This window comes from Corapipo altera, unplaced genomic scaffold (genome assembly GCF_003945725.1).
Source record: "Corapipo altera isolate COAL_440 unplaced genomic scaffold, ASM394572v1 2b, whole genome shotgun sequence".
NCBI lineage: Eukaryota > Metazoa > Chordata > Aves > Passeriformes > Pipridae > Corapipo > Corapipo altera.
This window is the reverse complement of record NW_020884874.1, coordinates 32,583,137-32,598,259: the sequence shown is the minus strand read 5'-3', so window position 1 is coordinate 32,598,259 and position 15,123 is coordinate 32,583,137. Positions and strand designations below refer to the sequence as shown.

The window sequence follows — 15,123 nt, the reverse complement described above, 5'->3', positions numbered from 1 at the left end:
CCACAATTCAAGTAAACTATGCTACATGTTTTAATGTTGTCCTCTGACAACTATCAAAGGAAAAGCCCTATCTTTATTTTGCTTCTTTTTTATAAACGCTAATTGAGCTAAGCGGGATGGAATATAAATTTTGTACCTTATAGACAAAAACATACTGCTGGAAAGACTGAACAAAGTCACAGCTACAAACAGAAATAAGAGCTAACTGAAAGCCACATGCCAAATCTTTATGAAGCATGGGAGTTAAATTCATATTGATTTAGGCTTCATTGAATAAAACAATCTAAATTACAGTAAAAAATAAAAGGTAATATGTAGTAAGCAATTAAAAATATTAAGCCCTTAGTATTTGACCCAAAAAAGCACAAGAATGTAATTTTAGCATGTGAAAAAACCTGTATCAGTCACACTGAGAGGTAATCAAATTGTATTAGAGGTAACCAATCTATATGCACAGCATGACAATGTCACATTAGTTTATTTAAATTATTACTCTGCCATCTTAACCAGTAGTATTTTTCCAAAGGAGCATTTTTCACCATGTGCACCATTTTTCAAAAATATTTTGTTATCAGATAAGTGAACAGTACAAAGTTGATGTGTCTCAACAGTCCAACTACACTGTGATATCTTCTTAACTCATTTCACTTTATGTGGCCACGTAAAGTGAAGATAACATTCAAAGCAGTAGCAATGTTGTTCTGGCCAATTCTCACATGTCTTTTGAATATATAAGAAAAATGTGTTAAACCATCTCCAACATCTGTCAAAATAAAAAAACCTAAGTAAATTATGGGCACATTTTTAAATTATTAAATTTTGCACAATTAAATTATTAAATCTTGCACAACTGAGATGTTTTGCTCTGTATCAGATGGGCCACACGAGGTTAAATGGAACTGCCATCTAGACTTCAGTGACTAATAAAAAGTATGTATTGCATGGCATTAGCAGCACTGTAAATTAGAGAAATCATCTGAGAAGCCACTTGATAAACATGAACTTCAAAGTTAAACAATCAAAGGCTCTTTAGACCCATTTGTCTACAAAATTAACTTAAACTGCAACCAAAACTGCCAAACATTTGTTCACAGTGTAGAATAATATCAGAAACTTTCTTTTGGCAATAAAAAATGGCATCTTGTCACACTGTAACTAATTGGTTTCCACTGCAATGCAGCATAGAAAAGATTTCAACTCAACTTTATTGAAAACAATAGCTTGGTATTTGCAGGCTGAAGTTCCGATTATTTCACAGCCCAGTGCATTTAACAATTGGCACATCAAGTTCCGGGACTATTAGATGAAATTATCAACTAGATAAGATAATGCAGCATCAGTGTTTACCTCTTGCCATTATATCAAGAGCTGAGATCAGAGCTTTTCTAACTGAAACCATGATTAAAGAAGGGCTACTGTTTTGTCAGAATCTGTAGAATTAACTAAAATGGGGTTTATTATCAAGGAAGGTGCTCTGCAAGACACCAATAAATATCAGAAGACAGGTAACAAGCAGCACGAAAAAAATCCATGTGATTTTGTCTTATTATATCCATCATGTTCCATAACTAAATTTCAATATTGTATTTTAAGAACAATGGGTTTTTGGAGACTAAATATGAATTTTGCTTGCTGTCAAAAAATAAAAATCTGTTGAGGCTACTTATTAAAGCCAGTTTAATTTTTTAACAAAAACACTTAAAAATAAGGATTTATAATTCTGATATTTCTAAGATACATGAAAATGTTCTTCATTCATAAAGAGAAAATTTTCGTTCATCAAAGTACATTAAAAACTGCCAGATACATAAACTAAAACAGTAGATTCTCCCCTCCTCCCCTTTGGCTTTACACTACAGCAGTATGATGTATAACTTTTAATTACATCTGGAAAAAAACATGATTTCTATTAATATTAAATCTTGTCCATAGAGACAACATTTATAACTGAGTAAGTACTACTATGAGAGAGGTATTAACAAATACCACTATGACAAAAGCAAAAAAGAGGGAAAGAGGGAGAGAGGACGGGAGACAGACTGTACTCGTGTCTATATACACACATGGTAGAAACAGACAGAGAATATTAAAACAAAACCAATATTTACTTTACCAGTCTGGTAGCCAAGATCTCTGCTACTTACATAATTAGAGTGTTGAAGATAAGTTTCTACAGAGTAGCTACAGAATCATAAATTTTCAGCTGACAAACGTGAGTGAGTTTAAGAACAACCTCTTTTAAAACACACTAGTCAGTCGAAAAACTGCAACCCATCGCAGAAATTAAATATCCAATATTTAAACTGAATGCTAACTTAAAATCACATGTAATTTTTTAACAGAATTTTAGAATTTTCTAACACATACAGATTTGAATTACAGTAGTCCCATCTATCTCTTAAATCCACCAGGAACAACCTTATAAATTAAGACATTATATATTCAGGACTGAGTTAAGGAATGGATTTACTACATAAGCAAGATTTGCACCTCGACTGCCGTGTATTAAATGGGTTTAAATTCTTTTAAGTTCTTTTTTTTCCAAGTTCATTACATCAAACAATAGGCTCTATCAGCTCACAGAGATGTCTCTTGGGAAAAAAACCCCAAACAACAAATATTTCTTGAAATATTTACAGCTAAAGGTACTTGAGCATCTGGAACTTCCTTTAATATCCCTGTTGGTAAATGACAACAGCGTGGTTATTTTAATGGAATTAAAATTGAAAGGCAGAGATGCCCTTACAGACGGTTTAATACTGAAATTATTCTGTAATAATAGAATGCCAAAAAGAATTTAGTAGATTACGTCTCCCACACCTACTTTTAGCAATTAACATTAACATTCTGGAGTTCCAGTGTTGCAAACTGAACTCTACAGATATATATAATTAGATCCTCTACATTTCATCTGGGGAAAACATCACCATACTCACTAGTTCAGTAAACACATAACAGCAAGAAGTCCTAGAAAAAGAATAAATGCATACAGATGAAACAAGTTTCAATACACATAATGATGAACACAATTTTACTTTGTGATCTCCTTGAAATTTCTTGTTTCAAATTTTTATTTCAGCCCACAGACAAGGACAATTGCTATAATGGAATACCTTTACATCAGGTCTTCAACCTTTTTCACTTACATACTAACAAAAAGTTCCCAAAAGAAGTGAAGGCTCAGTGTAGCCTACTTAAATCTCCCAACAACAGACTTTCTTTTTCTTATTTGCAGCAACTCTTATTTGCAGCAGTGGGTCTGCAAACAGTAGATTGGAAAACACTATTCTGTTAACTCATACTGCTTTTCACTTAGCTCCATTAACTTTGCGAACAAAAAAAGAGGCTGTCTGCTTAGAGAGGAAATGGTCTCAAAGGTCTCATATCAAACACTATTTTGTTTCAATGCAATATCAAAATATAACCCCTTCAGACACAGGTTTAGGAAAAAAAAACACCTCCTTTATGTTACTTTTCGTGCCAAAGACTGCACAGTTTCAGTGATAGTGCTGCAAAATGAGATACACCTGCTTTGTACTTCTTTGCTATGTCAGAAAAGGTATGGGCAAGGAGGGGCTAAAGTGGCTCAATCTGACAAGCACAAGAAAAAAATAGCACAGATTGTGTTGGAAAAAGACATTACACACAGAGGAAATCTTGATTAGATTGTACAAACACTAACTTCAATATGAAGTATCTCCATCTCTCTTACCCTAAGAAAATGTTCTGCCAAACAGATATTTCCAACCAGATCACAAGCTACTTCAGATCTCACACTGCAACACTTACAGGTATCTTGATATCTTGCTGTTATTCTCCTTTCCTAAATAAAGTGTAATGTATAATCTCATAATATTTGAGGGCTAACTAAATTATATTGTTTTTGTAAATGAGTAAAATTTTCTGAGCAAAAAGACATTTCAGTTCAAGGAAATATATTCTGATTTTTCTGTCCCTTTCATATAATGATCCGTTCAATTTAGCCATTTTAAAGCCAACATATAATACAGTTTTTGTAGTTGCACAGTAATATGTTCTTAAAATGTACTGTCTCCTTTGTGTTAATTTTTGCATTACACCAATATTGACAGGTGCAAAGTACTGCATCCATATTTGTGGCATTAAGTTTCCTTAACTGACAGCCTAGAAATTATCCAATTTCATTGCTAGCAATATTCATTCCTTCACTTTCCATAGGGGGGGAAGATAAAAGTTTATAGCAGCATAAGCTGTGTTTCAACTACATCACATACTAGGAGAAATTACTAAGCCATGACTAGACTAAGAAAAAAGCTCCTTTAATGTTACTGCTTTATTAGTATCCTGTCTTCTATCTGAAATTTAACACTAAGAGCACACAATAAAAGTTTGAAGAAAGAGAGATCAAAATATCTTTCTGATTATTCAGGAACGCATTTTAGTTATCAACAACCGCTCAAAACTTTAAGCCAAGAGGCTTAATCCAGAAAAATGTACTAAAGATGTAGTTTGATTTGTGCAGTAATTTATACTATAATATACCATTATACTATACTAGTTATGACTGCTCTATGGCATACTGAAATGCTTGTCTTTGATACAGATTTCAGTATCGAATTCTGCTCAGGGTTCAGAAAGCCTGAACATACAGGTTTAGTTACTTACAGTCAGTCAGCGGTCAGAAAAAAAAACATACAAAGAGCCCCTACAAAGTAAAGAACTTGAACATTAAACTGTTCTTCATGTATGAACTGTTCAACAATTTGATATAACAATGAGCAGTCAAAAACAATTTTAGTACAAACCATGCTAAATAAAAGGGATTAGAAAGACCAGTGCACATAATAAAAAAACAATTAGTTATGCTATTAGGCTGATAGAAGAAAATCCCCCCTCTATTCCCAACTATTTTCTTTATCCTGGGGGGAAAAAATTAAAAATTAAAACTGAAAGTAACCAGTAACTGAAGTAACTGGAAGTAACTGAAAGCTGTGAGATCCAAAAAATAGCTAGTGCAGGACTTGAAGGAAAATTAAGTTCAGAATAAACTAAACCTGCCTTAAAGTTAATTTACCCAAATTTTAGTTGCCAAATAAGGTTGCTGAGACTGCAAACATCACGGGAAGTTCAGCAGTCTCTCTGCAAAACATAACTCACATTTATCAGTACTGAAGACTAACATAAATCTTTTTCAATGAATTACAAACCAATTGTCCCTCTGTCATTTTAAGCTGTTGAATTTAGTAACCACCTTAAATTGTAGAAGGGATATGTTTCTTTTCTACTCAGCCAAGCAAGAGAGTGCAGTCCCTCCTCACTTAATTACCCAGCATACACCTAAATACCAACTGCCATCCCTCAACACCCCAGCACTGGCTGTAGCAGCTTTCTACTGCAGCATCCCTTTCTGTCCAATTCATCATCGTCAGCTTTCTTGCTGACACTCTTCAGAGCTGCCTTGCTGATGAATTGCTCTGTTATTCATCCTATGTTAATCCGAGGCTGACGCAAGAATATCTTTCCGAAGACACTTAACAGTATTAAAACTCAGCACTACCAAGTGCCCTCAGTGTGCATTAAACCTCCCATTTGGAACCAACAAGATTCCTCATGAATAGTTATGAATAAAATACAGTTACTAAATCAATAGGCATTAGGTTTATGTACCCCACTTCCTACAGACAAAGCTTCCACACAATCCCTTCCTTCCCTGGAAGCTACACCCATATTATGAGAAATTAGAAATACTTCAATCCACGTAGAATTTAATTTCAATTAACCCTATAATTAAGTTGCTATAGAGAAGCTTTTCCCTTCTCCTTTTCAAAATGGCAGTATATATCTTAAATGTCACAGGTCTCAATAAAAGTTTTTCTTCAAGTCTGTAACCTTAATAAGATTTTCTCAAGAAAGCCAGTTGTACCTTTTTTGTTTGTTTGTTTCTTCTAAGGTGGATTTGATTTTTAGGTTATGTTTTCTCAAGGCTTTGTTTCCATATAGGATTATACTAGTTTTGTCACAAAAATAAAATTTATCCTCAGAGAATTGGCAAAAACCATAGCAAGAAATTTCAAAATATGACTCAAATTTCTGTAAATATATTATTAAAACATCCAAACATAATTCTCTTCTGAAAGCAATTGCAGTCACTAATTTTATACCTGAGAGGTACTGAAGTATCATTCTTTCTCTGAAGATTTTTTAATACACATATGATCAGCCTTCCTGACAAAATCTTGGTTCAAATTAAATTTCTGATCCCTCACACATCATCTGTGCCCAGATTTTGTTCAAGTCTATTTGAGCACAAAGTTGACATAACTACACGAAAAGTGGGAACAAAATCTGTATAAGGAGTATTGCTTCAGGTTGATTCAGAGGCAGTTATCAGATTTCCATAAAAGCCTCAAGTGATTAAAAGCAGCAGCAATTCACTTATAAACTGGTTGTATATGAGCGTCTCTGACTATACTTATTTTTATAGATGATAAGATACTTAAGCAATTAAAGAACTATCAACAACTTGTCTCTACCAACATCTAACACACACTACTTTCTCACTGCACAGAATCTTCACAGTAAAAACATTCCATTTTAAACATGACAGCTGGGCCTATTACAGCATTTTAACCTTCAACTTTAACACACAAACCAACTGCTACAGGAACACTCTTGTCAATAGATTGTACATGTAGTATTTAGGCAAAGTTATTTTGTAAGTTTGGGGCAGGGGGCTGACAACAGTGTGACATCTTCCCGAAAAAAACATCCCCGTTGCTTGCTGCTGTAGGAGTATATCTCATGTTCCTCCAAAATCAATCGAACTGAAACTAACTAAAAGCAGTATGCACTCGAGCCACACTGCTCAAAAGCAAACAGCACAGAGTCAGAGAATTTTTTTCCTTTTCTCCTCTTTGTTGTTCCTGCAAAGATACCTAAGATACTCCACAGCAAAGAGAAGTTGATTTGGTTTGCTCTGCATCCAAAAATTGAAAATTACGCATTAACTTTTGATATAATTATTTGCAAGTTATTAGACTAAGCTGCATTAGGAAGAATGTTAACTGATTTGCTACTGCTTCGAAGTCTGATAAATAAATGGAAGCATTATGCAACATGAGCTGAACGTTTTAGTTTAGCAGCAATTTAAATACATGAACCAGAACATTAAGTTTGTATTAATACTTGTGCTAGCAGATCTGTTGCTTACTTTTTAAGATTTCAGGTGCATTCCATCTCGTAGACATTAACGAAGAAAATATACTGGAGCTAGGACAGGACATTTTGACCAACCAGTGGTTACAGAGACTTCTAAAACAATTCTTTAATCTGAATTTAAAAAAATACCAAGAAGGTTCATTATTTCAACAGCTAAAGGCTTTAAAGAATTCAGTGAAGTCTGACTTCCATCTAGTGTCAGCTAGTCTGAAAATAGTCACATCCTTAAAATTCTGAATGGACCAGATGCGCAATCAGTTGACATCAATTAGGAGTTTCAGACTTCTAAGTAAATGTTTAAGCAAATATACTTCACTCCCCAAGGTTCTACTCTACATCTTCAGTATCGAGCAACCTCAGCCACTGTGCCAACACAACTACTCTGAGATCACATATGGGGAGTTAGATCACAGCTCTGATCTGTCTGAAAAGAAAGCCAACACCACATAAAAACAAACTCAAAAAACCCCTGACTAGTACAGAATATCAGCTGACCTTTTAAGCCCGAAACTGATCCACCAGATAAGGGTATAAAATACTGTATTATCTTCCCCTGCCCCTGCTCTGACATCAGCAGCTGTTCTGATGCGTTACTCCTTAGAATTATGTTCCCAGCAAAGTAACAAGATTTTAATTGTTTGTCATACTGGGATGTTTTTCCTTTTCGAGGTCTTAAAGCAGCATAAACATTTATACGGTTATATACCACTGAAGTGTTAATTGCTCCAACTATCAATACCCTCAGACTTCAGTAAATTATCATGCAAATTGCTTCATGGCTTATCCTCTTTAATAAGGGGTATCCTGAGGACCTTTCCCCCTGGACACTTCCTGGAGTACTGCAATTATAGTACGAAGTATCAAAAACTTGCTCTGGTACACCCTGTGCTGGAAACACAGAAAATTTTCCCTACTACAGTATGGTGTAAAGTACAACAATTCAAGTGCAGCTGCAAAACAGTCAAAAATATTTTTTAAAGCGATTCAAAAAATTGACTTCCAGTGTGCTACTCAACTATACAACATTAAAGCATATTAATAGCTACCTATCGGCATTTCCCTTCAAGAAAATGATTTTTTTTTGCACTGAACTGAAAAGCAAGATTTACTATTTGACACCAAGTATAAAAAAAAAATCAATTCTCAAATGAAAAGTAACTGAAAACGTATTTTCAACTTCTACTCAATATTTTAAGTCAGAGAATAAAATAAATAAAAAAACCTGTTAGCATTACCACACTTTTTCTGACCACTAACACCAGCTAAAATAACTGCAGGGATCAAAAAAGCTGCAACTTCTAGTGTTGGACTCAGACAACACGTTTAAGTTACACAACTACATTTGAACTGTCTTCTTGTTCTCAGACACACAGCTAGCCTGCAAAATACACCTTTTTAATGGAAGCAGGAATAACACACTGGAGGCGCACCTCTACTAATGAAGTCACATCTGTTTTCCTCATTCAAGCATAAGTTGTCTAAAAAATCTAAACTCTTCTATTAAAAAGCTAACTCCACTTCTGTTAAATATTTCCAAGAAAAACAACCAAAAAAACCACAAATCCGGACATTACTTTAACTGCATTGTACAAGGTTACACAGAATATTTTCTGAAGTCAAAAGTAGAAACGTAACATTGCCCAACTTTCAGCAACCCCACTCTTTGTCTTATCAAAGGTATATAATTCATATTATAAAAATTACACCTCTCATCTGTTTCAGGATTCAAACAGTAGTACCAACATCCCTCACAGACACAGATCTTCCTGCTACCAACCCAGAGACGTAACTTGTGTGGTACTACTGAACTAACCAACAGCATTAAGCTTAATCGGATTAAAAACACCAGCAGTTTTACTGTTCCTACTAGTTTTCTTAGCACTGGGCTATTTAAAATTCAATAAACTGTAAGAATCAACAGAAGATTTTCATTCTATGCATTATGATTAAAATCAATACAGAAAAATTCACATAGCCTGAATGAGAAGTTGTGAGTTATGTTTCAATAAAGGCAAGGGTCAGTGAGTGAGGGCATTGCGTTATTTCACAGCTTTCCTGGCAAGGTATTTCTCTTGTCTCCCTTCCACTCCCACCCCCCAACATTCCATATAAGCAGTCAAATATAAACCATCGGTTTCCATGGCAGATTCCTGCTGTACTTCAATCAGCCTAAGCTGTCAGGACGGCCTGATAATTAACATTACCACAGGTCTATCCTGCCAGCCATGGAATATATACCAGATCAGCATCTAATAATACATCTAATTAACAGGATACCTGCATCAGTATGCATTCTCAAAAAAGGAGAAGACTTTATGGTTGCAAACAGCAATTAAAAGACAATCCAAATGTACTTGCTTTTCTAACGAAGTCTACACAAATTCAAACCATTGTAAGCGTCCCATTTCTGACTTGGCATTGTTCACTGTACTCAGAGTAAAAAGCTTTAAGAATGATTTAAAAAGAAGTTACTAACCTAGAAAAGTAACCATTCATTTCATATCTAGCCTTCTCCTCACACCCAAAGTGCTCATCAAACACCAGTAACTTTTTTCTATCTTTTAATGCATGCAAACTTCATTTTCATATTTAGGACATTCTAAGTACTCTCCTAAAATCAAGTTTTCTCAGTTGTTGGTGGTTGGTTTGGGGTTTTTTTTCAGACTCTAATATTAACCAACACACCTTCGTCTTTTTCTTTTATGCATTATGAAAGCATCACTTGCCACTCCCTAATCAGCACTTGGTCAGTTGTTTCCAGCCATAGCAAGAGATTCTTATAAAACACTTGTTATTTTAGAAATTATTGCGCTTAATTTCAGATGAGGAAAATGCAACTCTATTCCAACCTTAAGGAACAAGTAGCATTAAACAAAAATTGTCAATTCAAACAGGTCTTTCTCAATTTAACATTTAAGTCAGCAGCTCTTGTACATAATCAAGTCTACTACGGTTGCCCTTACTTAAAAAAACATCTGATGACAGACGTTTTAATAATCAATTATTAGTAAGCAACTGTGAACAAACTGCTTTCAAAATATGAGCTTAAAATAACTGCCTTACTAACTTAAAACTCGTATCAGTCAAAAAAATACCCCTTTTAAGTTACACACCGGGTGACTATAAATGCTGCAGATACAGATCCAAAAATAACTTTTTTAAAAGAGAACTGAACTGTTGCTGGGGGAGGGAAGTTTTAAATATTTTTCCACAAGCAAAAAAAAAAAAAGAAAAAAAAACCCACACTTTTTCTGAAGTGCAATGGAGCTTTTAGTGTGATAAAAGGTTGTGCCAAGGTATTAAAAAAAGAAACAAAACCCACCAAACAACAAAACAAATACCACACCTCAGAACAGCTCTTATAAAGTTTCTGAACACAAGTTCTCTAAGTTTTACAACCTTGTTATTACAAGACAATCATAAACCAGGAAAACACCTCAGACCATTAAGTTTTAGAGGTGATTAAAGAACCAATCAAAAGAGCACTAGTGATAAAAAGCACACGCAATACTCAATGCTACTGTGGCATGCTGTTTTGACAATTTTAATGTTAAAACACAAAATTTAAAAATCAGTCTGAGACTCTCTGGGCAAACACCTTTCATAAGGTCTTTATCCTAAAGAATATTCACTTTCTAAATTTGCAGTAAGAGGCAGGGTTTTTCAATTAAATAATAGGGTTTTATTGCAAGATCTGGAAAACTGAAATACTGAAAAACTGACATGCTAATGTGGTCAATGCCCCTCCACCAAACCTGACAGGTCAGCAAAACCCAAGCTAAGCACAGGCTACATTTACATAATCACAAACAATAAGGTCATGTACAAAAGTAACTAGATAACTTCTCAGTGAAAACTCAGTTCCAGCACCAGAATACAGTTCTTCAGCCCTAACTCACACAGATGTTTTGGTTAATACAATAAGACTGGTACAAAAACTGCAGTTTTGGGCACTGGGCTCTGCAAGTTCACATGCACTTTTCTACGTAAGCAAATTAAACAGAGAGAGCAACATCCAAGAAAAATTTATCCTCATATTGCCTACCTCGACGATTTTACAGACAGTTTTGTTATAACTATTAGTCAGAAAGAGGTAGCCAAAATTAGATTTATCTCCAATAGACAGATGCATGGTTTAATTTACGTTTAAAGGTAGACACACTTTTAAGTCACCTTCAACACAGTTTTAACAGGAAGACGTAAGTTTCTGAGGTATAGTTTACTGAAGAAAAATGAATTCTCGATGAAGTCCACTTCAATACGTTTTTAAAAGCAGTTCAGACCACAGGTCTGATCCATGTACATTCTGATCAGGTGCAGCAGTCTAGCCACTTACAGGTTGAAGAAAACAAAGCACAAGTTTAAGAATTATACTACTCAGATCTCGGTTAACAGCTTAGGCATATGCCTTCATAATCTGTTGAAAGAATACAACCAAAGTACCTCATTGATTTCAATAGGTCAGAGTGCTGTGGAGGAGTTTGAAATGTCCAATTTAATTTTTAAAAACTAGTGCAAGAAAACAGGAACAACTCTATTCACTACCCACAAAGGGGAGCATTAAAATATACAAGTTGTCAGAAAAAACGATGCAGGTTAAAATCATAAAAGTTAGTATCTGAGAAGCCTGGGCACCCAAAAAAAAAAAAAATCAGGTCACATTTGATGATGAAAACAATTACAGGAAATACAGCCTATTCCACATTCAGGAAGAGCCCTCTCTTCCCACAGGTTTGCACTACTCTGATAAAAACAATTCAGCTTCCTAGTTATTATGATGTGCACTTTAAACATCCTCGTTAATCCACAAAAGCCTTATTTACACATAAGAAGTTGAAAGCACACATATGGAAAAATAACTGTAATCCAAACAAAACTGTGACATTCATATTTTATTATAAAGTAGTTCTTTTTTAAAAAAAAGTTTCCTCCATATACCTCTTACATTTAAGCTGATTTTCAATACTAAATGCCATAAAGCAGAGACCATCTACTAAGTTAAGCGCTAAAATTTTCAAAGATCAAAAACTAGGATAGAGTTCAGAAAGGAAAATGTGTTTTGGATAATACACGCAGCACATAAATGGCCCAAAAAAAGGAGATGTACATTCTGTAACCTAACCAGATTAGATGTACTGCTCACCTAAACAGACAGGTCCATTTTTCTCTCTTCCTGCATACAATTACAAGAAGTAATGACAAGTCCATTTCAGTTTTGTTTTTAAATACTGACATGCAACAATAAATAAATAATACTAATGAAAAAAACCCTAGCATTCTAATAGGGAACGCAATCCCATGTTTTATTTGTTTGAATTCTTAGGGTTGTGACTTTATTTCTTCAATTTGATCAGCACACAACATAAAAGACAATGGCTGATCATAATATTATTCTTCTCAAACATAAACAAAACCTTCAGGAAAATGACTGTATAGTAACTAAAAAAAACCCCCCACCTACATAAAACACTAAACAATAAATAGAAGAAGGAAATGAAATTTCAGGGCAGAGGGTACAAAGAGGGAATGTGAACCCTGTAACCTTGTTTTTAGATTATATATATATATATATCTACATAGACACACACTTGCCCCAAATACTTGGTATTCTCAAAGGTGCCAGGAAAAAACTGATGAAACTATTAAATAATACACTCTTAAGAAAGTGCTCTAAATCTTGCAGACTGTTCTAGCAAACCTGTAATTTGCTATTGCTAAGCCCTTCTGCTGGAGAATGTCAGTGTAGCATACAGTTCAAGATATTTAACACAGTCCCCCCTCTGAGAACCAGGATAAGCGTTTTACAGGAAAACAACCAACTTCTCAACTGTTAATTGCTATGACCTACTCCACCTCTGTAATACTGCCTGTAAGCACGCAATATATGTAAGCCCATGCAAATACCGATACCTGCACAAATCCACAAGCATTTTGTCATTTTTGGCATCTTCTAACAGATCTGTTAATTTCCCTGCCCCAGTCAGCACTGGTGCTCAGAGGCTGGCCTCACGCATCAGAAAAAAAAAAAAAATAACTGGCGCCCCTTAGTGTTCACATTTTGAAGTCATGAAGCAATTTAGTAGATTTGCATGAAACATTTTTTTCAACATTCCAAAAAGTTTTCTGCCTCCACAATACTTCCACACAATTGCCAACGTAAACAGGAAAAGCAGAAAAGTTTAAAGGGATAGCAGTCTTCTTCCAGAGACTATTCAGAAACACAGATTGTATTTTATTTATTTTTCTTTTGAAGAAGAGTGTGACGAATAGTTCCAACACAGTCCTTAAACTTTTTCAGCAATAGTCTTGAGAGCCCTCATTTTGAAACTCCAATACTTGACAAGCAGGTTTCCAGAGTTTTCAATATTTCAAAATATATGACAAGATGTAAGTACTTCAGACAATCCTTTTTCAGAGTCCTTTTTGCATTGGGAAATGTTTTTCCTTCCTTTTGTTCTCTGGGGAAAAAGGAAAAAAAAAAAAAAAAAAGGCTCCGGGCCTCCTCTGGCCAAATACATTAAGTTGAAGAGATTCAGGAATTTAAAAATCCAGTATCAAGCCTCTGGAAGGCTCATTTGTGCTATAAAGGAATCTTCTCAGTCAAGTTTCTTCTTGATGTTATTGTAAATCTAACTATTCTGAGGAGATTGTTTGCTGCGGTGACCAAGAACATAAGTCTTAAATAGTTTTACTTTTCATGTCCGCATTTGCTCCAATATAAATTCAAACTCCTCCAAGAGTCTTGAAAATAAAAATAGAATCTCCTATTACATTGCTTCCCACAGTCCATATTTTGGTATTCTCCACCAGGTTTGTGGTTTGCTTTTTTTTAATTCCTCTATCATTTCTTTCAGAAGGTAGCATTTTCTCGATACGCTATTTTTGTGTTGTACTACAGTCACTATCTCATTTTTACAGTCTTGGGAGAGGGCGGGGAGTTGTTCTACCAAATATAACCAGTTCTTTCATCTTCAGAGGTCAACAACTTCCCAAACTTCTTTTAGCGAGGAAGAATACGTTCGCAAACAAGAATCCTAACTCGAAATCTTAAAAATCAGTATTTCACACTAAGAATCCCAACAAGTTAAAACTGTATAAATAATTTATGGCCTCATCGTAATCTACAAAGCTATCACATACGATTAAACAGGTCCAACCCTCCAGAAAGCCTAGGCTTAAAGTTGTAAGAAAGGAAACGCCTTTGACAAGAAAAATAAACCTGTGAACCCGAGTATAAGGCGAAATTAAAATACTAAGAACAAGTGTATCACCACCTTATTTTTAACACAGTGGGTCTGCTACTGCAGTGGGAAAACGTATGGGATATAGTAAGTTCCCCATACGTATTTTCGTATTTCTAAAATATGATTATTTATATGCAAAAGCTTAACCTTAAAGAAATTTATTTAGGGAAAAAGTGGGGGGGCTGCGGGGGGAGCCCTCGCCTCGCGGCAGGAGCGGGTGCGGGGCTGGGGTGGACGTTTGGCAGGAGTAGACTAGGCAATTTCGTAACCCTTTTTTCCCTTCACTAAAGTCACACGTAGGAGTCTTTAAAGTTAAGTTTCTTTAAAAGGTAAGGGTAGCTGAAAGAAGAATTTACTCGCTTCCCTCGCAGTGTAGGAAAACCGTAATTAGTTTGTGGCCAGTTCGGGGTGGGGTAGATCTGGAGCTGAAGAAAGAGCTCAGTCCCCCTCCGCCTTAGTCATTCAAGTCCAAGCAGCTTCCAGAAGAGCCAAATCTCGAAACCAAACACCCGCCGCCCCCCCCGGCGGGGGCCCTGGGGCCGGGCGGCGGAGCGCTCCGAGGGCGCCGGCAGGACCCCTCTGTCCCCCGCCGCCACGGGAGGGAGGGATGGAGGGAGGGGAGCGCCAGCCGCCAGCCAGCCTTTCCCCTCCTCCCTGCCTTCCCCCAAAGCGCATTCCTGAG

General features: G+C 35.6%; 1 protein-coding gene across 12 annotated transcripts in view; it reads right to left on the bottom strand.

Annotated features, from left to right (window-relative positions):
• QKI (QKI, KH domain containing RNA binding) overlaps positions 1-15,123 on the bottom strand; it is a 158,580-nt gene that overhangs the window by 142,328 nt on the left and 1,129 nt on the right. Inside the window, exon 1 of one of the 12 annotated variants that reach the window (XM_027632912.1) lies at positions 13,108-13,204. The exons of 10 other annotated variants lie outside the window; for them this stretch is intronic. In XM_027632912.1, the coding sequence (XP_027488713.1) occupies positions 13,108-13,144 (37 nt within the window). In that variant the 5' untranslated portion in view covers positions 13,145-13,204. Of the gene's footprint in view, positions 1-7,189; positions 7,254-13,107; positions 13,205-15,123 lie in introns of those variants that run through there. One more of the 12 variants, XM_027632887.1, reaches the window with a different exon arrangement.